Source organism: Acanthochromis polyacanthus, chromosome 6 (genome assembly GCF_021347895.1).
Source record: "Acanthochromis polyacanthus isolate Apoly-LR-REF ecotype Palm Island chromosome 6, KAUST_Apoly_ChrSc, whole genome shotgun sequence".
NCBI lineage: Eukaryota > Metazoa > Chordata > Actinopteri > Pomacentridae > Acanthochromis > Acanthochromis polyacanthus.
This window is the reverse complement of record NC_067118.1, coordinates 27,024,197-27,050,258: the sequence shown is the minus strand read 5'-3', so window position 1 is coordinate 27,050,258 and position 26,062 is coordinate 27,024,197. Positions and strand designations below refer to the sequence as shown.

General features: G+C 40.4%; 1 protein-coding gene across 4 annotated transcripts; it reads right to left on the bottom strand.

The window, feature by feature from the left end:
- Positions 1-2,346: 2,346 nt before the first annotated feature.
- On the bottom strand, positions 2,347-25,827 carry kdm5bb (lysine (K)-specific demethylase 5Bb). Of its 4 annotated transcripts, none has more exons than XM_022188033.2 (28): positions 25,453-25,827; positions 23,969-24,046; positions 23,432-23,554; positions 23,176-23,346; positions 22,665-22,721; positions 21,467-21,622; positions 20,181-20,274; positions 19,545-19,663; positions 18,873-19,085; positions 16,369-16,488; positions 16,123-16,281; positions 15,825-16,006; positions 15,529-15,691; positions 15,329-15,448; positions 13,892-14,086; positions 13,090-13,271; positions 12,852-12,976; positions 10,974-11,124; positions 10,735-10,849; positions 9,408-9,763; positions 8,516-8,654; positions 8,228-8,407; positions 7,290-7,451; positions 5,387-5,872; positions 5,219-5,303; positions 4,891-5,093; positions 4,265-4,528; positions 2,347-3,297 (listed from the first exon to the last, which is right to left on the bottom strand). In XM_022188033.2, the coding sequence occupies exons 1-28, from the start codon at positions 25,603-25,605 to the stop codon at positions 3,160-3,162; spliced, it is 4,689 nt and encodes a 1,562-aa protein (XP_022043725.2). In that variant the 5' UTR covers positions 25,606-25,827; the 3' UTR covers positions 2,347-3,159. The 4 variants fall into 4 exon arrangements, with proteins under 4 accessions (XP_022043725.2, XP_022043733.2, XP_022043740.2 ...); XM_022188041.2 differs by having other exon boundaries at positions 18,873-19,031; XM_022188048.2 differs by lacking the exon at positions 22,665-22,721.
- Between the last annotated feature and the right edge of the window lie 235 nt (positions 25,828-26,062).

Genomic DNA, 26,062 nt, shown 5'->3' with positions numbered 1-26,062 from the left:
TAGATATTTCCTCTGTCATTGTGTGTCTGCTGATTGTCCGTGACTGCGACATGACAAAGGCCCACATGAAAGAGCCAGAAGACGCCCAGCTGGTCATGTTCACTGACTGAATGGATCAGATGAGTGTCTCTTACTGCATATCTTCCTCATTACAGCAGCTAAATATGGACGCTGACTTCATGATCCTCTAATGACTTACGATTACAAATATCACTTCATGTGCTGAACACTGAGGACAGTGTTGCCAAACTAAAGGTTCCTCCCTTTATTCAAGCAAACAAATTAAAAAGTTATTACCACAGCCATAAACTGGAGATATGAAAGTTATGAGAGGCAGGGCTGAAATTAAACAGTAAATAGAATTAGAGGCAGCATTTATTTGAATAGTCTCCAGTGAACGCTGACAACTTGTTGTTTAAACTCATCATACACAGCTCTAACTGGATAGTATTCTTATTTTGAGGGTATTATTTTCAATGTCTCTCCATTAAAAATCAATCAGTGCTTCCCGCCTGGTCCCTCACAATCCGATGATTTTTTTTGTACAGTAACTTTCCTATATTTGATGACACCGTGCAAAATCTTACCTTCACATGATGCAAGTTTTTTAGAGTTACAGGCCCCTGAAATACACTGAGGAGAATCGAGATTTTGCATCTTTTAAAGCCAAACTCTAGTTTTTATTTAATAATATTTGATATAGCTTAACGCCTTTGATTTCTGAAGTAGATTTGAAGTTTTTCCCAGAGATCTGCTTTTCATCCCTGAAAGTGTTTTGTGGCTATTTAATGTATTAAAGTTATGAGGGAACCACTCCTATGCACTAAACGGGCCTCTAACTATGAAAATTTCCACATTCTGGAGATAAAACTTGGCCTTTCTTTGTTAAATATACTTAAAACCAGCTGGTTCTGAGGGGTCAGTCTATGTGATCAATCTTAACTGTTTGTTTAAATTCTACATCAGTTCAAAAATGCATTACTGTTATTATTTAACAAATTTTAAACAACAGTCACTGAGCCAACGTGCTCTCCAGTAGAGAAATAAGACTGCTGCTACAAATTTAACAAACAAGTTTAAATATTAAGGTTAGGACCCTTCAGTGTTTTGTGATTTATGACGTGCAAAACGATGAAGACAAGATTTTACTCAGTGTTGTTGCACATTTTACAGACTGCAAAAGCCCTTGAGGCAAATTTGTGATCATGATTTTGGACTATGTAATTAAAAGGAGCTTGACTTGGCAGACAAACAGTAGCTCACTTTAGAAAAACACACTTAAAAGTTGTACCTGTTTGGCCTGTTGGGCAGAAGAAACAGACATAATGTGGGGTATATACGCTGCTTTAACGTCCTCAACGGATCTGGAAATAGTTCACCTTTAGAAAATCTGCTTATATATTTGATTACTATGTCACATAATAACACAACATGTGCTTCATCTGTTAGACCAGTAAAAGGAACAAGGATGGAAAAAAGAGAAAGAGGAGCAGGAATGTGACAGGAGCGTCCACCTTCACCTTTCTGAGACAAAGTGCTGCTTTTCTATTTTCCTTCTCCACATCCTGCACATTTCTGTAGCTGCAGAGAAGCTGGAGTAAGCGGGATTTAACCCTCCTGTTGTCTTCATTTACAGGCACCAAAAAAGTCATGTTTCTTTGTCTGAAAAAGATCCAAAAATTCAGCAAAAAAAAAAAAAAAATCCCCCAAATTTCTGAAAATTTGCAAAACCTTCAGGAAGGTTTGGAGATCTGGGCCTGCATTTCTGAGGCTTCTTCTCTTAATAAGACCCTTAAGTACCAACTTTGAAGTGTAAGATGTGAACAGTGGATCGCATTTATCAAGTGACTTATCCAACTCTCTGCCAGGAGTAACAGTAAGTCTTAGGTGATCATATGATTGATCTCATGCACAGCAAGAGAAGGAAGCCCTTCAGAGACAGCCATTGCTTGTATTTTAAAAGTCCTTGCAGTTTATTTAGAGGAACGCCACTGTCAAATTCATTAAATCAAAATATTAAAACAAAAATAAAAGTCATCAATCCTCAACGCTTTCTACTTTCTGACAGCTGAATGATCAATTGTGCTCCGTCTGTATTCACTGACTGTTGAAGTACAAGAACCTCACATTTGTACTTTGGTGCAGTACTTCAGTAAATGCACTTTCAATTCTGCGTCTTTATTCATCAGAACATTTGGTCTCAGATGCCAACCTTAAAATTAAAATAGAATTTCAATGATCAGAATAAATGCTAAGATGAATTTCTAAGTGTTTTTAAATCATGTATATGAGGACATCTAGTGGTTTCTTTCTACCATGTTCAAGTGAAAGGACGAGACTTCTCCATAGAACAAAAGGGCTTTATTCCACAATATAAACTTGTAACATCTTCAGCTACCCGAGTCCTTCCCGCTGTATCCTATGCCGGGTTACATGTCACAGATCTACATGTCAGCAGCGTCTTTTCCTTCAGCCTGCTACGGTGCGTCTCCACCGCCCTGACCTTTCCACCTGCGTAGCTTTCTGTACATCACACCACCATCGCTAAAACACAACTCAGCGGAGATCAAGCCATTTAAGTCAATTCAGACAAATATTATTGCTCAGATAAATAAAACTATTCTACAAAAAAGGGGAATAATTATATTAAGATGCATGTACTAAACACTGGATTTCAAAGAAAAAAAAACTGTAATAGTCATTTTTTGGGGGGTGTTTAGGGGGTGAAAACCTCGACTTCTGTCCCCTTAGCTCTGGTTTAACATGCAAGGAGGTTCCAAAGTAGATAATATTAACCCTTGATTAACTCTCTTTACCGGGGTCTCATGATTTCTTTGCGCCGATGTAATGGGATCCCATGCAGCACACTTCACGTCCTGTGTTTCTTTTTTTGTTTTGTTTTTTTCCATTTAGACAACCACAAACAATTCATAAGAAGAAAGAAATATATATAATATATATATGTAAAAATACAAAAAAATAACTAAACATTATAGTTCTGGACAACAAGTCAAAGAGGAGATAGCACCGTTGTTACAAAAGGGTCGGACAGACGGGACGGGGGGTGAGGAGGGGATCGGGATCAGTGACACATCCAGACCGGAGGCTCCAATAACGGACTGAGGACACGCAGACGTCAGAAAACCTTCTGCCTTCTCTTCATTTTCTCGTGTGTCCGTCGTTCAGTGTACACGTGACGCAAATGTAGTCCTCCTTCTCGGCCATCTCTGCCGTAACGCCGACACACACTTGGTGGAACCACTGGTTGCAGCTGCCGTCACACTGGACCCAGTTTACCTGCGGACAAACGAAAACGATTTAATTGAATACCAAACCTGCAATAACAGACAAAAACAATTGGTCAACAGTTGCATACAGGGCTTCAGATCGACACCAAAATGGTCGTAAGTGCAGCCTTTTGTTGAGGGTGTGAATGAGAATGTCCTGTGGGGATCACGCATCATGATCATTAGGTTGATTAAGAGCGTTTCCAGCTGGTATAGACAGCTACTGCTAGCAACAGCAGCACTTTTTCTTCTTCCCTTTCCTTAGTTAGTCTCTCCACGATATCCTGTAATGGTTAAAATATTTGCATTCTACATCATCTCCATGTTTTTCCAAACTCAGAGTGCTAACAACTGGGTCAGTGATAAAGAGTAAGTATCGCGCTACATTAATTAACACTGGATAACGGGCTGCTAGGGATGAAAAATGAAACTAATATGAACAGTAAATGTGATTTTAGCCTCCTACAATTAAATGAAAACAATCCCCTGCAGTATTGATGCAGGGGAGCGACCAGATCATGTGCTGGTGCGACAAACCGAGGTTTAGTAGCATCAATGCTACAAGCTGAAAAGTTAGTCTGGAGCCCTGGTTTATGTACAAATAATCACAGCAGTTACTGAATCTCTGACTGCATTTACAGTGGTCCCTCATCAGGGTGTCGATATGTTTTTTGCTAAAAACAGCTGCCTGTTGCAGCTGAAAATGACTCTATGAAGGCAGTGAGACTGAATGACAGCAGCAAAGTTACAGTTAAACCAGAACAATGAGCTGAAAGACGATGAGACGCCTCACAGAGATCAAATCCGGAGAGCTTTATCAACAATATTTTTCACAAACTGGGTGTCATGCGCTCCATTCCTCATGAAATATCATATTGAAAATATTCACAGCAGCTAACCTTAAATTAGTCTGTTGTATGACATATTCTACATTTACATAACAGTCTTCTAAACTGTGCACTCATGTCATTTCTTACCTCATCCCCCTCCGGCAGCTGACACCTCTCTGCTGGACAAACGGCCATTTCCTCGTCAGAATCATCAGACTGGGAGAAATCGGAGCGCGGGGAAGACGAGGTCGAGGCCGACCTGCGCTGAGGGTTCTTCTTATTCATCTTCTGTCGTTTGTGACAGTGCTTCTTGTCTTTCCCCCGGCGCTCAGCATCCAAACCTTCCCTCTCCAGATGCCTCTTTGCTTTTTTTTCGCCTATCATTGTTTCCCTCATGCTCGTGGCGTCATCCTGAAAATAAAATCAAGACGGTAAAACTGATACTGAGCACTGCAAAAACTCAAAGTCTTACCAAGTGTATTTGTCTTACTTTTAGTCAAAATGTCTCATCCCACTTGATTTAAGATGGTGAAATAGAGCTCAAAATAAATTTTCCCAGCTAATTTTAGGATCTCAATATTCTAAATATCGTATCTTATTTCAAGAAACCTTACAAATTTATTTTCCACTTGTTCTATTGACAGATTTTTCACCTATTTCATGATAAAAGTTCCTTGAAATAAGTTTTTTTCCTTATTTTGAAAGAGGCATTTTTTCCAGTGAGGGAGCTTTGAGGGTTTTAATCAGTTCTTTCTGTGGCGACAGTTTTTTACCTGGTTCAGTGGCAGATTTGTTCCCTGAGAGTTAAACTGCGTGTGTTTGTCTGCGGCCTCCTCCTGTGATGGCGACATGCATACGTCTGAGTGCTGGCTGCTGGCTCTGTCCAGTAAAATGTGGTAAAGGCTCTGGACCTCTGGCAGAGACACCTGCAGCAGGAGCCCCTCCACCATCAGCTCCTCCAGCTCCTGACTCAGGCCTGTCGCACACACAAGCACATGGAGGTTAAAAAATAATCATCTGAAAGAGCAAATTGACCAACCGTGAAGAAAACATGAGTCTCCACTTAGTCAGGGCTGAAGCTCTGAGTGAGACGACACTGACCCTGCAGCGGTATGCATCTCTGCTCGGTGTAGAAGACGGTCTGAGCATGGCTTGTCCTATTCCACTCTGGAGTCAAACAAGGAGCCTGTATCACAAACATAAAACCCAAAACTTAACATGTGCAAATAACCGACTTCTACAGAAAGTGCCATAAAGAAGAAGAGTGACCTGAGTGTTGTTGTGAGCGTCGTCGCTGCCTGATACCCAGCGGGTTAGTGTGGGAGGGGTCCCCGGTCTCTCCTCTAGTTCTGGTAGGTTACATGCCTGAGTCATCTCCTGCGCTCGCTGCTGCCAGTTAACTGTCCTCTCAACCAGATAGTGCAGAGCGTCGCCCTCCGGCAGGCGAACCCCTGTGTGCCGCAGGGACGTCAGCAGAGAGAGGACTTGGCTTAAGGGGGGCTTTTCTGATCGCTGGCACTGCGGACAGAGCCATGGCTGTGTTTCATGGGAGTCTGAAGGGTCTCTGACACACACGCTGTGGAAGGCGTCCCTGCAGAGTTCACACTGCAGCATCGCACCCATGGGCGCCTTCTGACAGAAACACACCCTCAGGTCCATGCAGTCTGCTGTGGGAAGGAGCTTTGACTCGTTTGCTGCCCTGAGATTAGAGAAAGCCTCCATCTCCCTCACACGCAGCTCCTCCAGAGTTGCCATCTAGTAAACGAATAAAGTCAAAGTCAGTGCATTCTGTGACAGTGACAGTTCAGCAATCATATCTCTGTTGTAGTCCTTTATGAGACTTAGTGAGGAAAATGTTCTCCTTAGCTTTCCATCGTTATTCCCGTCTAGTTAAACAAGTGCTTGTCTTGTTAGTGTTAGTCCAGTGCTGTTCAATGTTCTTCTAACTTCCACTTTTCCAGGCTCTAAAGTTCTGTTCATTAATCAGGGAGGTAGCATCCATGTCGACTGGTTGATCGATAAGCTCTCAGTCAATCAAATTCTCTTTAACTGAACAATTGCTGTGTTACTTTCATAAGGAGAGAAGAGCTCCAACAACATTTAAGATTTTCCGGGATTAATGTATTATTGGAGAAACTGACTAATTGGTAAAACACCTGTGTTTGAACAACTTTGAACTAACCCAACCTAATAGAGACTGCTAGGTCTGATTAATTACATATTTACTCAGAGGGAGCACCAAACTAATTGGCCTTGTCAAAAAAGTTGTCGTTGTGGGTGCATTTCATTGAAATAGATGTCAAAATGTTGAATTTAAACTTTGCAAACAGCAGTTTTTATATAAATGCTAAACAGAAAAATGGCTGATGACCTGAAAACAGCAGGTTACCTCGACTGCGTTACATTACTCAATAGATCTGGTGCTGGAATCATCAGTTGATATTCGTTCTCCACCAAGGAACACGGCAGAGGAATGTAACAATCAGTGCTGGTTTGTCTGTCTGTGCATGACATTACTCAAATACAGACTAATGGATTCAGATTCAGATTTTCAGGGAAGGTCAGAAATGACACAAGGACCAAGTGATTAGATTTTGGCAGTGATGTGGCTTAAAGTCTGGATCCATGGATTTGTTAAAGATTTCTGTATCATTGAGAGACAGCGCCATGGTGTCACTGTAACCAAGACAACAAATGAACACTATGTCAGCGGTTTGCTGACGATCACATGATTGTGATCTACTAAAGATCCACCGTTGTGGACTTATCGGGCCTTATCCAAATGAATGATACAAGGAACAAGTGATTAAATTGTGGGGGTGTTTCTGAGTCCCATCATTTCCCGCCGCCTGCTACATATTTAGGTCACGCAATTCAGTATTTGTGTGTAATGTACACATGCATAACACACGCCTGTGCTCATTCAAGGTCATTTTGTTTGTGGGTACATCTATGTTAAATGGCCACATTCTATGGTGCCATTTCTGATCATTAATAACTAATAAAAAAATGCTGCATTTCTGATAATGCCATACAGGGGAATGAACAGCCTTGGCAGAGCATTGTGCTCTCTGAGTGATTTTTTTTACTTCTATTTGCTTTTTTTTCTTGTTCATTTTTTCTTATTACCTGAGTAACTTCCAAATGATCTCTCTGAATTACTGTTACTTACTGCAGAGGTAGAATCCTTGGTCTCTGAAAGCGCTGTTTCCACATCGCTGAGAGTGGTGAGCCTTGGAGTTTTCTTTTTGTTGCTTTTGGGGGACTCTTTCCCTTTCTTGGCCTTCCTCTTTGGAGAACCTACACTTCCAGCTTCACATCTTGGACACAGAACCTGCAATGAACAATATAAACAGGACTTCTGTCTCATTCCTCTAACGTCATATACCATGTGTATGCTTAACGTAGCAGCTGACGTCTCTGAAGATGGAATTACTGCATGTACTGTAAATGGCAAGCGCTATAACTACCAACAATGCTGATTAATTTGGAGACTTCTGCATAAGCAACTAATTATTTTGTCCATAAAATATCAAAAAACAGTGGAAAATATTCACATCTTCAAATGTCTTTTGTCTGAACAACAGCAAAAATCTAGAGACATTCAGTCGCTATCATGTGTGACAAAGGAAAGCATTCAATTTACACACGACAAGAAGAAACAGAAAATATTTGACATTTTCCATTAAACCATTAAAACCTGATGCAACATATGTGTGTATCTGTACATGTATTTGGAGCTTGTCGAAGGTTTTGAGGGGTTAAAAACGACTAAATCAGCTGCCAAAATAGTTGATTTATTGACTGATAATAACTAATCAGTCTACTGACTTTTCACTGCAGCTCTACACTGGACTTAAAATCAATATTTAATGACATTCACCCTTTCACTGACTTTGTCTTAACACACACATACACACAAAAATACATTTTTAGCATTTGTAACTAATGACAGACAGAAAGAAGGAAAAAAATGGATAATCTCCTGGTTCTGAATACGCGCCTTCATCAAAACAACTGCGACATGAATACCTGTCCATAATGTGATTTTTAGACAGATTTTTTAAATATTTATAAGCTAACATTTATTTTGAATTTGTTGCATTTTACCTCTAATAACGTAAGAGTTGAGTCCTTCGGAAGGAAAGTTGTCGCTGCAGATTCTTTCCATTTTTGCACTTCTACCATTAAAGACTCCAGCCTGTCTAAAGGCTCCAGGTGGACTTGAATGGCTTGTCCTCGTAGCACCATGTCAGAGAGCCTGTCCACCAGCGGTATGCAACCAGGGGCCTGAAATAATCAGAACATTTCTGTTAAATCCCCCCTCAAATCAATTTACACAGACAATTACATTCGCTGATATTCTACACAGTAATGAAGCACCATGTGTGTCCTAACCTGAAGCTCCTCAGCTTCCTGAAGCCACTCCTGAGCTTTCCTGATGGTGTCTTTTAGAAGAAGACAGTTTGGGAGATAAGCGGGGATGCCGGACGCCTTCTCAGCAGCAGCACTAAGAGTCTCTATGGAGTGCGGGGGTCTGGTGGGCAGAAAAACATAAATGTTACATCGCAAGCGATAAACTTGAGCACAATATGTGAAACTATCAACAACAGTCATGTAATTTGTTCAGAAGCAAATTTTAGAACACTTTTAAAACTGTAAAAAATATCAATGGAATTTAATAGTTTTTTTATGCCTCCATTTGTTTTTTTAAACCTCGCCTCTTTGTGAGGAATTAATCAGTCATTTTATAAAACTAATTTTCAATCATTTCAAACACGATTTTAAACACAAAGAAATCCAACTTCTGCAGCAAACTAAGCATGAAAGAAACTTAAGTTCTGTCTTCAAATTCGTTAATTTGATAATGGAGAGACGAGATGCACATTCCTGACAGCCATGCCATTAAAAGCCTTTTAAAAGCACTCATGACAGTTAATTCTGAACAGCACTGAGTACCAATGGAATGAGGGCAGAACTAAACATGATGCTCACTTTTTGTTGATCTTGTTGAATATTCTAGCAGCAGCATTTTGCACTAGCTGGAATTAAAATGAAGCAAAATCAGGAGCACTGACGTCATATGACATTATGCAGTTACAATCAGTGCAAATACCAGAAAAAAAGTTAAAGCTAAGAAGCAAAGAAACATTTTGTAAATAATTTCTTCTTGGAATAATGTCATGGCGTGACAGCCTATCGTAACGTGTTCGTGTTGATGTTTAGGATGCTGTTCCCCCATCTGGCCAAGATGCAAACATCATCATGGATCAGTCAGTGCTGCCCTCACCTGGCTTTAAGGAGGCTGCTCGCCTTGTCCTCCCAGTGTTCAGACATAGTAAGCTGCTCTTGAAGGCGTGCCATGGCTTTCTCCACGGACGGATGAGGAGCCAAACCGACTCCCTGGTCGATGAGCCTCCTCATGGTCTCCAGAGTGAGGGTGGCGGGCTGACTGCTGGCCTGCTGCACCCCGTCCAGCCACCGGGCCTGTTCCAGCCTCACTCTCAGCCGCGGCAGCTCCGGCAGGTCCACGTCAAAGTCGAAGCTGACGTCCAACAGGCTCTGGATTTCAGCCACACTGGGGACTTCATCGGCCAGGACTTTCTCACTATGCTGCTGGAAGTCTTCGATGCGATTCAGGAGTTCCTAAAGAAAGACATCATCAATCAAACTCAAAGTCAAAATTTATACTTTTGCATGCCTGATTTCTGGGTAAGATAAAATAACGCATATTATTCACCACAGCAAACTATGTAGTTGTCAACCCTCGTGGCGTCCTGCGGGTCAAAACTGACCCGTTTTAAAGTTTGAAAATGCGGGGAAAAAATATATGTTCAACTTCTGATGTCCATATTTTCAACATTTTTGGGAAATCTTTGAATTTTTTTTAGTGGAAAAAAAAGAAATATTAAAAATGTTAAGGAATTACTGAGATTTTCTACCTGAAGGATTTGCAAATTTTCAGAAATTTTGGGAATTTTTTTGTTGAATTTTTGGATTTTTTTCAGATGAGGAAACAATATTTTTTGGTGCCCGTACATGAGGACAGCAGGAGGGTTAAAACAAAGGTGGACACTGCACCGAGTAAGCTTAATCCAGACCCTGAATCGATTGCCAACACTTTTTGGTTGCTGAATTTTTGCAGAATCAGTTTGAAAGAGGAACAGCTGACTGCTCTCTAAACAATCAACAATCGGACATACCCAACAATTTTGGCATGTTTGTCAGTAGAATCAGAGTTTAACGAGTTCCAATCCAATTTATGTCATGGCTGCTGTCACAAGATGAGTTTCACGAGTTTTATTTTATATTCCTACTTGAATTTCCCTCAGGATCAATAAAGTATCTATCTATTTATCTATCTATCTATCTATCTTCTGTTGCAAGTAACACTGTCCGTGTGTGTCAACATCACTGAGGATGCAGTCTCATCTCTAGTTACATTTAAATGACTGAAACTATCAATGAGTGAAACCAACTGTGAGCATAGGTTAACTTGTCATAAGTGCACACCTGATCTGTTCAGTTTGAGGACAAGAATCAACCGCTACATATGAGCTTGAAATTGATTTTACAGTTGTAACAACACAGGATGCACTTTTCACTCCTCCGCTCACCTTCAGCATGGGCGCCTGAGGGAGGCTGCAGGAGAGGTTATACAGCTGCCTCACAAATGAACTCAGCTCCTCCACAGTAAGCTGGCTCCGTGACTTCCCACTACCACACCGATACCTGGACGAACAGTGACGGAATCAACCTCATTAAGGCACTAATACTATTTTAAAACACAAGGAAAATGTAAGAAGATATTAGGAGAACTAATGTACGAGCCTATCTGATGGCATGCTGATATTACCTGGTCTGCCTCTTGCCGTTCAACAGCTGCTGCGCCACCGAGGAGCACTTCTCTGCGTCTTGTGTGACCAAACGAAGCCGACGCAGCAGGTCGTTGTCAGGAAACAGCTTGGACTCTGATTCAGCGAGAAGAGAGCGAAAGACCGGCAGGCCTAAAGAGAAAACACCTGGTTAATCACAGCCTGACACGCAATGAAACATTTAGAGTTTAAATAACCCAACACACTGCTGAGCAACCATTGACTTCATATGTCCGCTTGTTTTTCATCAGCTGCTTTTAACTAGCTTACAGACAACCATTTCCCAAAGTCAAATCACACACAATTACATATATACCCCTTAAGAAAACACATCTGCTCTGTTATTTCTTTACAGGTATTGAATGGAATCGATAAAAATTACATCAACTTTCAAGTGGAGACAGGTGTAACTTGTCAGGATATCATAAACACATGAAAACTAGATGATCAGGTCAACCTGTACAAAAGACAGTTGACAAAGATTTTTCATTTCAAACTAGTGGCACATTCACAAGCAAATGTGAGACAATGGATTAAAACTACACAACGTTTTTGTGTACACTTTGTAATGTCCTTTAATTGTGACCTATTGTCCTACGTTTTACTGTATGTTTCAGTATTATGTTTTTTCTATGTGTACTTTCTACAATGTGCTTTTATTGTGACTTATTGTCCTCTGCATCACTGTTATGTCTTTTTTTCTTTTTAGCTAGGAACTGCGAATGTAAATTAGCATGGTTGCTATAATCTTGAATATTTCCGTCCATTGCTGTATAAAGTGGCGTTCATTAATGTGCACTGTCCCTACCAAATAAATAAATTAATACAATAAAGCTGTTATAGGTGAGTCATGCCGCTCGAACACAGCCCTGGGGCAATTACTGTCCAAAAAAATTGGGGAGAGCTGCAATTTTAATAGTCACCTGGACATAAAAGCTGCAGTCAGTTTGAAAAGTTTGAGGATTTAGCCTCAATATACTGGTTATAAAGTGTTACTTCCAATAGATCACAGTTCTACTAAGCATGTACAGAATTTGACAACACTATGCAGCCGCCCGAATGTTTCCTGTCTCAGCTATTATAAGAAAGATGTTGGTTTTCTGGGCAAAGAGGTGGACGTGTGTCATAGAACCACCATCTTTAGGGGCACAGATTTGTCCTACAGATCCTGGCGAGTCTCTCCCAAATAACATCTTTGACTGGACACGTTGCTAACGGACTCAAACAAGCAGACGATCGGTTTGAGTCAGGACAGAGCGCTAAGAAAAGCAGAGTGAGGACGGAGGGACACAGCTGCTGTGTTATCTCTGGTATCTACAAGGCCTTTATTAAAGGTCCCCGGACAAAAGATTGTTCTATGAGAGGAACCATAAATACTGACACAGAGACATTCATTTTTGCAGGTAAAACTTTAAATTTTTTCATTAAATGTTACAATGAGAGTGTCGCCGTCAAACATTTCATTTGGAAAATTTAGACAAGCTGAAATATGGCGACATATTTTAGGAAATTGTTTGAATGCAGACAGTAGTTCTTTAGCTATTTAGTTTAGTTGGCTCTGTTAAAACTTTTAAATGGCATCAAAACATTCCTTCCTAACCTAACCTTCTGCTAGGACCACATACTCATTCATCTCATTCACTCAGTTGTTTTTTTGTTACCTGACTGCTTTTTAGTGTTATTTATACTTCAGGATTGTATTTTTGTGTTTTATCATTTTTTTAATTTTGCATTTTATTTGTAATGTTAAAGCACTTTAAGATACATGCGCTGCCTGAAAGGTGCTAAAGTCTTCATAATGATAAATCATTGGTATGGTCCTTCAATGCTTTGTTTTCTGACTGGCTCTTGTTACCCACCTTTCTTCTTTTCCAGTTTAGCCTCCAGAGTCTCTGTCACACGGGAGGCCCAGTCATCATACAGCTCAGCTCGCTGCTGCACCGCGTTCATCATGGGGAGCAGGTGGTCCAGTGTGTAACGGTAACTGCAGCAGCAAACAAAAACCTCATTGATGGGGCTCATGTTAAAATGAACAGACCAAGCTCAAGAGAACCTGAGTTTTTACTGGCAAAATGAATGAGTTCCAGTGGGACTTACTTCAGTGTGTAGTTGCTGACGGGGCAGGAACAGAGGTCACTGATGTGGTACAGACAGACCAGGACTCCGGGGCTACAGGGGCAGGTGACGGCAGACAGGTAACAGGTGGTCCTGCACTTGGCACACTGCCGCTCGTCATCCTGGAGGTGATCGTATTTTGCCTCCTTGCAGTTTAACACTCCCTGAAAGTGTGAAATATCGCCAAAAGTGTTTAAAGCACATTTAAGTGGAGCGCAGCACGGTGAGTGTGTTTGCTTGAGTGAACAAGACTTTTCTCTGCTCCGTGTTTAACACATAATTGGTAAAAAGCCTAAAGGCACGCACTGATGGCTAACAACAAGTCTTATACACAAGGGACATATTTGTACATGTTTCTACACCAAGAAGGTAAATATGTGCACAATAATGGACAAAAATCACCCTGCACACTACAAAGTTGGGAAAAAAGTAGGAAGGTGTGTTAACATTTTTTTTTATTGCTCTTATTGCTTTTATTTATATATCCTATTTATTTTTATTTCTTTTATTTATATATCCTATTTTTTCCATTTTAATCTATACCTTATTCTCTGTTGTGTGAGATAGCGTTTCCTCAAGTGTTCTTAATTCCTGAGTTTGTGAGAGTGTGTGTTTCTGTGTAGGTGTATGTGTGTGCCTATGTTTGCTTTTATATCTTTTGTATTAAGTGCTTTTAGTTGTTGTATTGTTTTTATGTAAAGCACTTTGAGCTGGCATGAAAAGGGCTTTATAAATAAAGATTGATTGATTGAACATCACAATGAGCACTTTTTTTTCTTTTTACCATTTTCTTAATTTTCTCCCTCAGTTCTTTCTCCTCTTGGATCATGACAACCATGTCCTTGTGGACAGCTGAAGCCAGCACCACGTTGAGTGTTTCTGCTTTTGAGGCCATGTTGCACACCATCTCATCATGGGAGAACACATTGTAGCGGTGCAGCATACGGTAGTGGTCGACACACTGCCTGCCGAGAGGCATCTGTTGGCACAGAAAAGGAAAAAATGAGTTACGAGTGTAATGCCAAGTCCACAACAATATAATGCTAATGCACGTAATTCATATAACACCACAGAACAACGACCTTGGTAATTGAAGAGACTCAAGAGGAATTATATTTTTAAGCAGAAAAAAAGGTTTCAGGTTCTCAAATGTAATTATCTACATTTTTTCTTACTCTCCTGTCACAGTTATCTGAAGGGGTTTGGTTTAGTCTGATGAGCAAGAGAATAAATTTGTAAAGTCACCATGGGAACTTGTGATTAAGACAACATTTAAACCAAACTGTGCCAGTTCTTGAACTCTCTTCATTTCACAGCGATCAGTTTTGCAAATCACTGTATGGAAAACAGTATGTAATCCAAGTACTGATGCATTAACTGATGTTAACACCTTAAACTAGTACTCAGCAACAAAGAAGCTACAGTGTTCTTTTTGTTCAATAGTGCTGTAAAATCATTAATAATCAAAATGAAAGAGTAACTGGAGATGAGTTAAGTTTTTCATAAGGACGGCTTTTCTATACATTTTCTCTCATTGTCAAAGAAGCATGTAGAAAAATGCACGATGATGAAAGATATACGTAATGTCCTTATCCTCGGAAGATGACACTAGAAATATTAGTCGGTTAAACTGGTTATTAATATTTTATCAACGTACAGCAGCCCCCCACTACCTACACTAATGACGGGATGGTGTAAAACAGCAAGGCGTAAAGTTGGGACAGGCGATGTGGTGCGAAATCCATGCAGTTTGGCTGTATTTTAATGTAAAAGATGAAAATAAGGCTGAATGTAGGCATAGAATAAGCTGGCATATAGCAAAACATAACCACATTCAGCACAGACATGTGGACGCTAACCTGCAAAGTTTTATTTGTCAAATTCTTTTCAGTGAGTTGTTGTCATGTTTTGTGGAGTAAAGCAGAATAATGTTGAGACACTTCATAAAGTACCACAGATTTCAGTGATATTTTAAGGAGACGAATGGCTTTAAATGGCTCTAAAACCCTTTAACCCCAAACCCCAGCGCCAGGTTTGAAAGGCATATCATCTTCTAAAAAAATTGCCAATATTGCACTTTTTATAAGTCAGAAATCGTACAGATAGAGCTGTTGGATTTTAACTTTCCAACAGTCCTTGAAGTGCACATTTGCAATGTGCCGTTCCATCTGAAAACACAACCACCTGTAGTGTAGCGCAACAAAAATAAAGTGGTACCTACCCAGTCCACAGTGCAGAAGTTGACCGCCTCGGCGAAGTTAAAGCCCTGATTGAAGCCACTGTGATAAGCTCTCGGAAACGTGATGACAAACTCACCAGCACACTGGTTTGTTCTGTAAATCTGAGACAGAGAGGAGACGTCTTATTAGAAAGACCAGCTCACTGTTCAGTTAAATTTAAAGCAGCCAAGTGAAGACGTACTGGGACTCCGTGGGCCATCAGTGTGTTGGGGTTCATGATGGTGACCAGCTGGTGTAGAAGGTCAGGCTGAGACTCAAACAGCTCCGGGGCCAGTTTCCTCATCACTTCCTCTAGCTGTTCTGCAGCAAAACCAGGAGCTCCATACCAGGTCTTAGGTTCCCCCCTTTAAGGCAATGAAACAAACATGACGGTTTACTGCTACTGTGGAGATAACAAAGTCTAGATTTTTAGCAACACAAGCCAAAACACATCTGTATAAGTAGGTGAGCTTTAGTATCAGAAGACTTTGTTTGTACCAGTGCAGGTAGTTGATGGAGTAGCTCCAGTGGTCCTCAATGTGCCAGCAGAAGGAGGAGAAGCACATGCCAACGTAAAGCCACGGCAGCGTCATCCCACAGATGTCAGCCGTTACGTGGGTCAGAACAGACGGGTTCATCATGGCCAGGTTGTTGAGGTTCCAGCCACATTTAAGGTATTTCTGCAAAAGGAACAACACAATCAGATCAGTAAAACAGGAAATATTGTGCAGTATGCGTACATCTTAATATTGTCATAGAAAAATGCTATCAGAGACAATCCTGTTCAGTGGCATACCTCATCTGCTGGGGAAACCTTAAATTTTCCGTTCGGAATGGGGAACCCGCTCCCAAACTCCTTCGAGGCGATATCTGCTCCATATTCAACAGTAACATCCTCCTCAATGGCTCCAACCAAACGCCAGAACTCTTTTTCCACCAGCTCTGTGGGTACCATCTGTAACAAAAAAAAAACATTAAAGACATTTTAATTTGATACAGTCACAGCTGTACACAGATTTATGCTGAAACCTTTAACACTTACATGAACTGGCATGTTGAAGTAATCAGATTTGAATGCATCCGCCATTTGTCCAAACGCACGGAGGGAATAGTCTCTGTATGCTTGTTCAAACCCGAACGCCTCGTGAGGTTTGTTGCATTCCTGTGGGCAAATAAAAAAACTGGTTTATTACAAACATACAAAATATGTTTGGGAGCAGTTTCTATAGTTGTTTTCAGTCTGTTTTTAATGCCTTCATTTTTTGCATAGCTTCCTGACTATGTTTAGTGAGGCATTATTTAATTGATTTATTTTGGCTTCCTTATTTAGAGAGCTTCCAGTACAAACTTCTGCATCTACACTGAGAGAGACAGAGAGAGAGAGAGAGAATGTCAGCGTGAATGTCCTGGACAGGATTTAGACCTCATCACTGACAAAGTCCCAAACTAACAGCAGTAGTTTAGAGTTTGATTCATGGGGTTAAAAACCACTGAAACAGATGCAAAACAACCGCTCATTCACTGCTGCTATGACTAAGGTCCTTTTGTAATGCCATTCTTAATACTAATACACTAACATCCGGCTTCTCAGTTGATTTTTTACACCATATTTAAGAGCACAAATAGCTAGATGTTTACCATGTAAATAAATGGTTTCTGTCACTCCAAAAATAATTTAAAAATGGCACAAAAGTTGTCATAAATGTCTTTAAATCTGTCTCCATTTTTCGTCTTTTAAACTGTGACACCTGGACGGATGTAAAACTGAACTGGTTGTGGTTTTTAACAAAACTAAAGTGTGTATTTCCTCCATCAAAAATAAGTCACGAAAATCATCTAAAATTAAATTAAATGTGCCCCATATATCTCAGAAATTGTCAATAGTGACAACCCCCCCCCCCCCAAAAAAAAATTCTTCACAAATTGTTGAAAAAGTTATGAAAATTGACCCAAAATACTTGAAAATCATTGAAAATGGCTCAAAAAGTGTCCAAAATGTCTTGAAATCTGCCTGGGTTTTTAGTGTTTTGGTTTGTGACACCTGGATGGATGTAAAACTGATCTGGTTGCAGTTTTTGATGCTGCAGAATAATAATTATTTATTTAACCTCCAAATAATTATCAGAAGATTGTAACTCTGGGTACTAGAAGCCAAACAAACTCATTGCCTTTTATTGAAGCTGCTATGCTAAAACAGTCACAGGTTCAGTATTATTAATTTCCATTAAACAAAAACTATTCTGTAATTCTTCATCTCGTGTTTTTTGTTTCATTCATAAATAAGAACCACAAGTGGTGCAACCTTGCTTATTCACTGTGTCCATGGAAACGATATGAACGTAGCCATAAGGGCGCAGTTTCCTTACACAGAACAAACAGTCATTTAATTTTAACTACATCACTGCTTTAATAAAATGAGAAACACAGAGAAATACACATCATATTTGTATATATTGTTGGGCTTAGTGTGTCACAATTGTGGCTGTAGGTGCAAACATGTAGATTTACAGCTGCTAATCTACGATCATGGATTGGTAGTGGTGGCTTAGTGGTTAAAGCTTCTGGCTACTAATCAGAAGGTCAAGGGGTCAATCCCGAGCACTGCTGAGGAAGAGTACCAAGTAATGGTAGCACAAGCCCCCTAACCCTATCTGTCTTATAAAGGTGACCCTGTCCTTTGACCCCATATTTGTAACAGATAAAGCAAAAAACAAAAGCTTGGAAATCTAAAAGGATTCCATTACAATAAAGCTAAATCTTATTTATTTTGATGTTATAGATCACTGTTCCTCATTACAGGATTCATTCTTCCACTCTCAGTGACTACGTGACACACCTGTGCATGTGCTGTATTATTTGGTTATAAAATGAACTCCAAGTGATCACATCATAATGTTTGGTTATAATGTTTTTACAGCGGTGGGAGGAACTGAATCGCAGGGTAAAGTGTAAAAGCAGCAGGTTAGATGAGAGTCAGCACCCAGCAGGAGTCTGTAGTCTCCTCTTGGTAGCAGCTATTTAGAGCATTGCTTTACTACAAAATATGACTCCTTCCGCTTCTTTGGTGCTCCTCCTGCTGTTACCAAGGTGACCTATACCAAAAACTGGCCCTTCCTCCTTTGCAATGTTACCTCTGCTCCCTAAAACAACCTGGCATCAGGCGCTCACAAACAGTCATCTGGGCTGCTGTTGGGATTGTTCAGTGGATTGTTGACGTGGTCCTGCTGCATATTTTGAATCCAACATTCATGGGTATATTCAAAACGTTAAAAATCTGAATAAAGGGCAGGAACAAAAGTGAAACTAAACTATTGTTTGTGTTTGTAGCCGGCGGGCAACTGCAAATCAACAGAAGACGGTTACTGGGAGGGCAGCCTTAAAGAGACAGGCGCTGAATGTCTTATTTCAGAGACAAGATGAGTTTCTTAACAGTAAATCATTAAAAATATACCATTAGTGACCCACAATGAAAAAAAATATAGACCTGTAAATATATATTACATGCCCCCTTTAAACAATCAGCTCTGATTTTCAGCTTTCCCCCACCTGAGCGAGACACTTGGGGCACCTCCAGTCTCCTTTGGGAACGTCGTGCAGAGGAGGAATCAGACAGAAGGTGTGGTAGCTGTCATCACAGCCGTCACACAGCAACAGACGGTCTTCATCTCCCCCACTGCCGCACACCAGACACACAACCAGATCCACCTGAACAACAAAAGGAGCTGTTTGTAATGGTGCTGAGACGACTGGCAAAAGTACCTTTAAGACAGAAATGAAAAATGGCAGAGATTGTAAAGTGTGATTTAAACAGACTGGATCCTGTCTTCAGGACATAGAAAATGTATGACAAGCATAAAGAATTTCAAGGTACATGTGAACCTGACTCACATAAATTTATAGCATTAAAACTGAGCCTCAACATGCTTTTTAAAAATCCTTTATTTCTGCCATTTAAAAAAAATCTACTTGCAGTTATATCAAGAAAATGTAGTAAATCAATTAAATGTCAAGCTTGATTTTGTGGTGGTTCTTATGTATTATTCATGCACACTTGTATATCTGGTATTTTAGACATACAATGGACACAGGTATGCTAAGGAGTTAAAACTGAGCTTGGATGTCTGACGATGAATAAAACCAACTAAACCATGAACTAATAATCAAGAGATTTCACATTTTATATAGCTAAAATCTGAGCCAAAGAGAGTTTGTGCTTACTGGACTTGGAGGAACTGGAGGGATGACTTTCTTGTACCGTGACTTGGATTTGTCAGCTTCCATTATTGGTTCCTTAAATTCAACTGGTTCCTGTTTCACTGGAATGGGAATCTCTTTCTCTGCAAGGCAACATGAAACATCACTTACACCATTCCCACCATTACCAAGGGCTTTAATTGGATTTTCTACAGGAAGATACAAACATTTTAAACCCATTTTTAACAAGTATATAAAAACATAGTGGCTAGTAACACTTAGGTTATTTCTATGCAGATATAAGGACATTTTTCCAGATTACATTAATTTTCAGTTTTTGTCAGCAGTCATAGCTTCCCTCTAACTCATAGGATGATATATTTTATATAATTACAGCTATGTTTTGTCATCCATCATCTGCTTTTTTGTCATCCATCATCTGCTTTATACACCAGAGTCCATGTTTCAGAGTCCACAGGAGAAGCTATAACCACTGAAAAACACATTTACTGAACACTCATCACTGCTTGTAGGTCAATATAGCGCATATAAACCCTTCAATAATGTTTACATAATGTAGACGGATTATAGGTCTTAAGGTAAATTATGTAAATGTCATTAAAATCAGACTTTTTGTTTCTCTGTGATGTGGAGTCTCACCTGGCTCTGGCTTGGCGACAAAAGAACCCATCCTCCGCCTCAGGTTGGGCTTGTTCTCGCCGAGCTCACCTGGTTCGGTCTTCACACAGATGGCCTACAGAAAAAGGTAGAAGTGAAACTGGTGGCGACTTAAAATGAATAAAATTATGATGGTGAAAAGTGAAGTCTGTGTCGCTGTTATTTCAAGGCAGTTTTAGGCTACATCCACATTAATATATTTTCATTTGAAAATGCATAATTTCTGCTCCATCTACACTGACTCTCCACACTACTAGGGCGCACACAAGGGGAGAGGTTTGGAAATGCTGCTGAGCACGTTTTTGTTTAAGAACTCTGGCTGTGCATTTTAGTCTTGATGGGCAAAAACAGTGACTTTAGGAAACGATGACGAGGACACCCACTTTCTTATTGAGACTTACTGTCACTGTTTTCATTCCCCGATTCATCATGCTCCTGTCACATGACCGTTTTCAAAAAGAAAGACAAAGACATAAACCTCGACTGCCAGTGATTCATTCGATATACATAATGAATTCGGCTACAGGCCTTGTTGACTTGTCGTCAATGTAAGCAGCAGTGGCACAGTGAAGAAAATCGGTGGTCTTTCTTTTTCCATTTTAGTTCTTCCTTCTTAGTATTTTCTAAGCAACCAAGGCTGCACAGTAGTATATTTCTGTGAAACGTTTAGTTGGAACGAGATCATTCTCCTTTGAAAATGCTGTATTAAGCCTCGTGTCGTCCTGTGGGTCAAAATTGACCCGTTTTAAAGTTTGAAAATGTGGGGAAAAAATATTTTCAGAGTGAAACTTCTGATGTCCACATTTTCAACATTTTTTGTGGAAAAAAATGTTAAAAATGTTTCTTAAGAAGATTCACAAAAAAATCCACCAAAATCCAGCAAATTTTGCTGGATTTTAGTGGATTTTTAAGAAAAATTTTTCGAAAAATTTTTAAGAAAATATTAGAAATCTTACTGATTATATATGTAAACACTTTGGATATTTTTAGGATTTTTGGAAGATTTTTACTCATTTTTTGAAAATATTTAGAAGAATTTTCTTGCCAAATTTGAGGGATTTTTTTAAATACATTTTTTTAAGGGAAACTTTTAAGGAAGTATTGCAATTTTCCTCCTTAAGGTTTTGCAAATTTTCAGAAATTTGGGAAATTTTTTTCAGACAAGGAAACAATATTTTTTGGTGCCTGTAAATGAAGACAACAGGAGGGTTAAAAGAAAAATCATAGTAAAGTGGATGTAGCTTCAGGCAGCTGTTTGTAATTCCCACCTCATACTTCATGCGCTTGGCTCTACGAGCACTGGGGCAAGTGTCAGGCGTCTGGACGGGCTGCCTCTGAGCCGGGTCCTGCAGCTTGTGCTCCTTGGTGTCTACGCTCTCCTTGCTTACTGTGTTCTCCACCGGCTGGATGGGCTTCTGAACACACTGGAAAGAAAAGAGTGAACCCTTTAAAACCAAAACTCGCTGCCTATTAAAAAAGCAAACTGGATATACCTGTACACTCAGATGCATCAGTAAACTATCAGTGGAATGCTGGATAAAATACGAAGTCGCAAACACAGAGAGGATAGATTTACTAGTCTAAAACAGGAATTTTAAAAGGAATCTTCATATACGATTCTGGCTTTCCTGGTAGTAAGATAAACAGAAGAGCTACCAAAAGTGTTTGAAAGACTGGACGCTATTAAACACAACATCTGGTGTTCACACTGTTTCAGGCTTAACAGCTACAGAACAAAAGGCCAGAGAAAGGATGTGGTTAGTTTGTAAACCCCCAGACAAGGAGCACAGAAACACACTGAATCAGTGAGAAGGACAGATCTGAGCTGATGCTGTGGTTTACAGGTAAAAACTGGTGTTGCATTTAACTGTGCAGTTTAACTGTTTACAGTAACAGTTGTGTAGATATCATGCTCAAAACTGCAAGGAGGTGAGCTAAACTGCACAAGACGTCACAATAATTATGAAAGCAAACGAGCAAAAATACTTGTAAAGAGGTGTTTAGTCCTCTGACAGTTATGCAAAGCGGATATTATTCCATAGACAAACACTTCAGCACCACATTAGCTTCATAGGATAAAATAAAAGAACTGCCAAAGAATTGCAGCTTCTTTACAAGTATTTTTGCTTGTCTGTTTACTATAATTTTAGTAAGACTGCAACAGACAGAAACAGAGAAATCCATTAAAATATCTGAATTTATCACCCAATCGCTGCCTGTTACAAACAACAAAGAACTGTACTTTTACATTTGTCCCCAAGATACCTGTTGAATGCAGACAACCACGTAGAGGTGGAGACAGCCTGAACTGACATCAACATTAAAATGAAAAAACTAATTTGAGATGGGTAAAATACTCAATGTTGTGTCTGCAAATAAGACCCCATTAAACTGCCCAGCCACAGATAGACATGCATTGTGTTAATTGCGAGGCCGAGCGGCTTCTTAACCATGACACAAACGTACCTTTTCAAGTTCAGGATCAGCCTCCAAACGCATCAGTTTGGAAGCTGGATCTGGTGCCTGAGGCAAGAGAGAGCTTTGGTAATTAAACAATTTAGAGTGACCTGTCGCAGAGGTCATACACTACCAATTCAACGACCTTGGATTAGCTCTCTTGCAGCACGTTACACAATATATGGGTGCAAATGCAATTAAGTGATACGATAATAAAATTCACACTCTGTATATTAGTCAGGCATCAGAATTAACTTAAAAATACTGCAGAATTCCAACTGACCCCAAAACAAAATAACATACAACACAGATATAAGTCATAGTTCAACAGAGATCATGTGTATCCTAATAATGCATTTGCTTTCATTTGTCTTTATGTAGAACTAAATGCTTCCTGCTTAAGGTTTAAAATGAATGTTTAATATCATGGATTTGCATTATTAACGATTTGTTTCGAGATGAGCCACACACTCATCACGAACAGGACACCGTGTCAAACTGGTGCATGTGTCCAACTCACCAGCAGGTTTGCTCCACTCTGAAACAGATTGTAGGGATAAAGGATTCTCTCATAATGCCCTCGCAGGTGTGAGCCAACAGCTTTGCCAGGGGCGAAGCCCATTTGTAGTGCAATCTTGGTCCATCGCCTGTCCTGACAGACGATGTCGAATCCACCCTCATCAGCTACCAGCTGGAATGACAGAAAGTTAGATTAAGGAGGAGTTCTTGTGCATTTTTATAGAAATATATAAAGCACAGTTCAGCAAATAATCAACCTTATTCAGCTTATATAAATCTAAAATCTTCCTCTCCACATGAGGGATCTTCAGGGCACATCCCTGCAAATCCCAAAATTTGGCAATCTGGTCCAAGAAGTTGAGCTTGACTCTGGTCTGTGCCTGAGAAAAGATTTAAGCAAAGAAAACCGTCACCTACAAATAAATGAAGGAAATCAAGGAAGGCATTCAAGCAACACCAAGACAATGACTGAGAAAAATAAAAAATAAAAAATAAATATATCTGAACAGGAAATGTTGTGTTCTGTTGTTTTGAAATAAATAAATACATTTGCTGATTTTGTAAAATTTCAATTAGTTAACAGTTGAGCCTTATATTTTCCTGCCTAAACTTATCCTCTCGTATTACATTGTTACAAGGCATTAATAGCAGTGCTGTTCTTTGTTCCATAGTTGTTATTATTGTTGCCTGCACAGACCTATTAACCGCATTAGTCAGGTAAAAATAGGACACAATTTGACAGATAATGCAGTCAAAGAAACAAACTGCTAGTACATTAGACTATCAAAGCTCACCTCCAGCTCATTGAGCCTCTGGATCCGAGGAACAAAGTGAAGCCTGTCAACATCGCAAGCAAACGGAGGCTGCCAACCCTAAACAGCAACAAAAACACACACGATGGCACATGAAGGTCATCATATCAGGTAGCCTTGGTAGTTATGTAGTGGGCACTTTTGGTGATTTACAGTCTGGTATTGATTCGTATTATTGCCAAGGATATTTGTCTTTCCTAGTAAGACTCTAACTTGTGGCAATTATTTTGCAAACCCAAATGACGGAGAATTTAAAATGCTTTACACATGGCGATTCAACTAAAGTGGAACTAGTCAGACAAAAGACGCCTCTGACTACACCGCTGCAGGTTTTTAAACTGATGCTGGATTGAAGTTGGGCAGCAAAGCAAGGCCTGCTGATACTGAAAGAACACAGTGCCCCTTTTCAGTTTACAACTCCCAACAGCAGTCAATAATCATGTCAATGCCACACACAGCCAAGCATGTGTAATGAAAACACTCCATCATGCAAGCAGGGCCCCAAGTTTTTGTTTTAAGTCAGTAGCCAACATCCCCCACTGGCACACAAAATGGCCAGATGGAAGACTCACCAGCCCAGCTTACCACAAAGCCAACATGGAGGACAACACCCTACAACACAGGCTCATACATGAACAGTTGTTCATTCTCAAGAAACTCACATTTTAATATCGTGCACCACAGCTGCAATGCTGTGCAACATGGCGGATTTGACCACAACTTCAAAAGTCACGACTTGTTATTTAACAATAGCAGTCTGTGTGATTAAATAAGCTACTGTACCTTTTGTCCCATCAAGGGGCAAATTATTTAACATTAGGGCATAAAGGGAATAATTGCGATTATTTATCCTGCCCCATGAAATAAATACTCTCCTCTGTTTCTGCTGCTCTTTAGAAATTGACCGAAAAGTGAAGGACCACACACTGACTGCTTCATGATGCTCTCCGACAAATAATCCATAATTAATGTCAACTTCAGTGCTGTCAGGACGTGTAGGGGCAAATGGAATAAAAGCAACCTTAATATCGACGTCTATCACAGGATCTCATCATTATCAACATCTTCTACGCAGCCGAATGGCTTCCGCATAGCCACCTATGTCAAAGCTGAGCTAAATTATGACAGGTTGAGCTGCTAGCTAGCGTTAGCCTGCCAGCTAACTGGCTCAATGACCGGAGCGGCGAAGCTTTGTTGACACACGGCGGACCACGACTATAATCCACTTGAAATGCTCTGATACGTCTGTTTTTATGCTGGTGAGCTTAAAGTCGAATAAAACAGCGCCGCTACCGCGTAAATAAGCCCAAATGAGAGGCAGCTAGCGGCGGCAGCACAAAGAATTACCACCGCCGTGTAGCCGCCATGTTGAACAGTCCCTTTAAATCCCCAGCGCTCGCTCCGTCTCAACGGTGGACTAATTCAGCATCCGCGGCTCGTTTTTTATCATCTTTTCTCGCACTCACCGGAGGCGGCCGGACTTTGCAAATGCCCGTTTTCTCAGCGATGGGACGGATCTTGTTGATGAAGGCAAAAGGATCTCGAAATTCCTCCCAGCTGGGCTCGAAGACCGGGCACTCCGGAGGAGGCTTGAACTCGTCCGGCCGAGGCTGGCTCATCGTTTCGCTCCGACCCGGTGGAAGCTGGACAGCGCAGGTCACCGCTCGTCTCGGTGCGGCTCGGTGTTCCTGGAGTGTTGGTTTATTTTTATTCTTTTTAAATCCCGTCTTTTCACCGTCACGGTCGGTGGCACTCAGACGACATCAACACGAGAGGAGGCAGCTTACACACACACACACATCCACACACACATCCACGCACAGTGGAGAGAATGTTCCAAGGCAGTGAGCACGTCCGCCCGAAAAACTAGACACCGCTCAGCTCTTGTTAATGCCTCTGGGCTTTCTGAGTCTCCTCAGAGTTTACTGCTGTTATTCAGGAGCTAGAACTAGACATGCTGTCCGATTTGCAGTGCAATAAACCACACTTTTTGGTTGCACCCTAACGCTCATATAGAAACCATGATGTTCTATTTTTATTCATGCTTTCTGAGTCACACTAAAGTGGTTTTAGAGC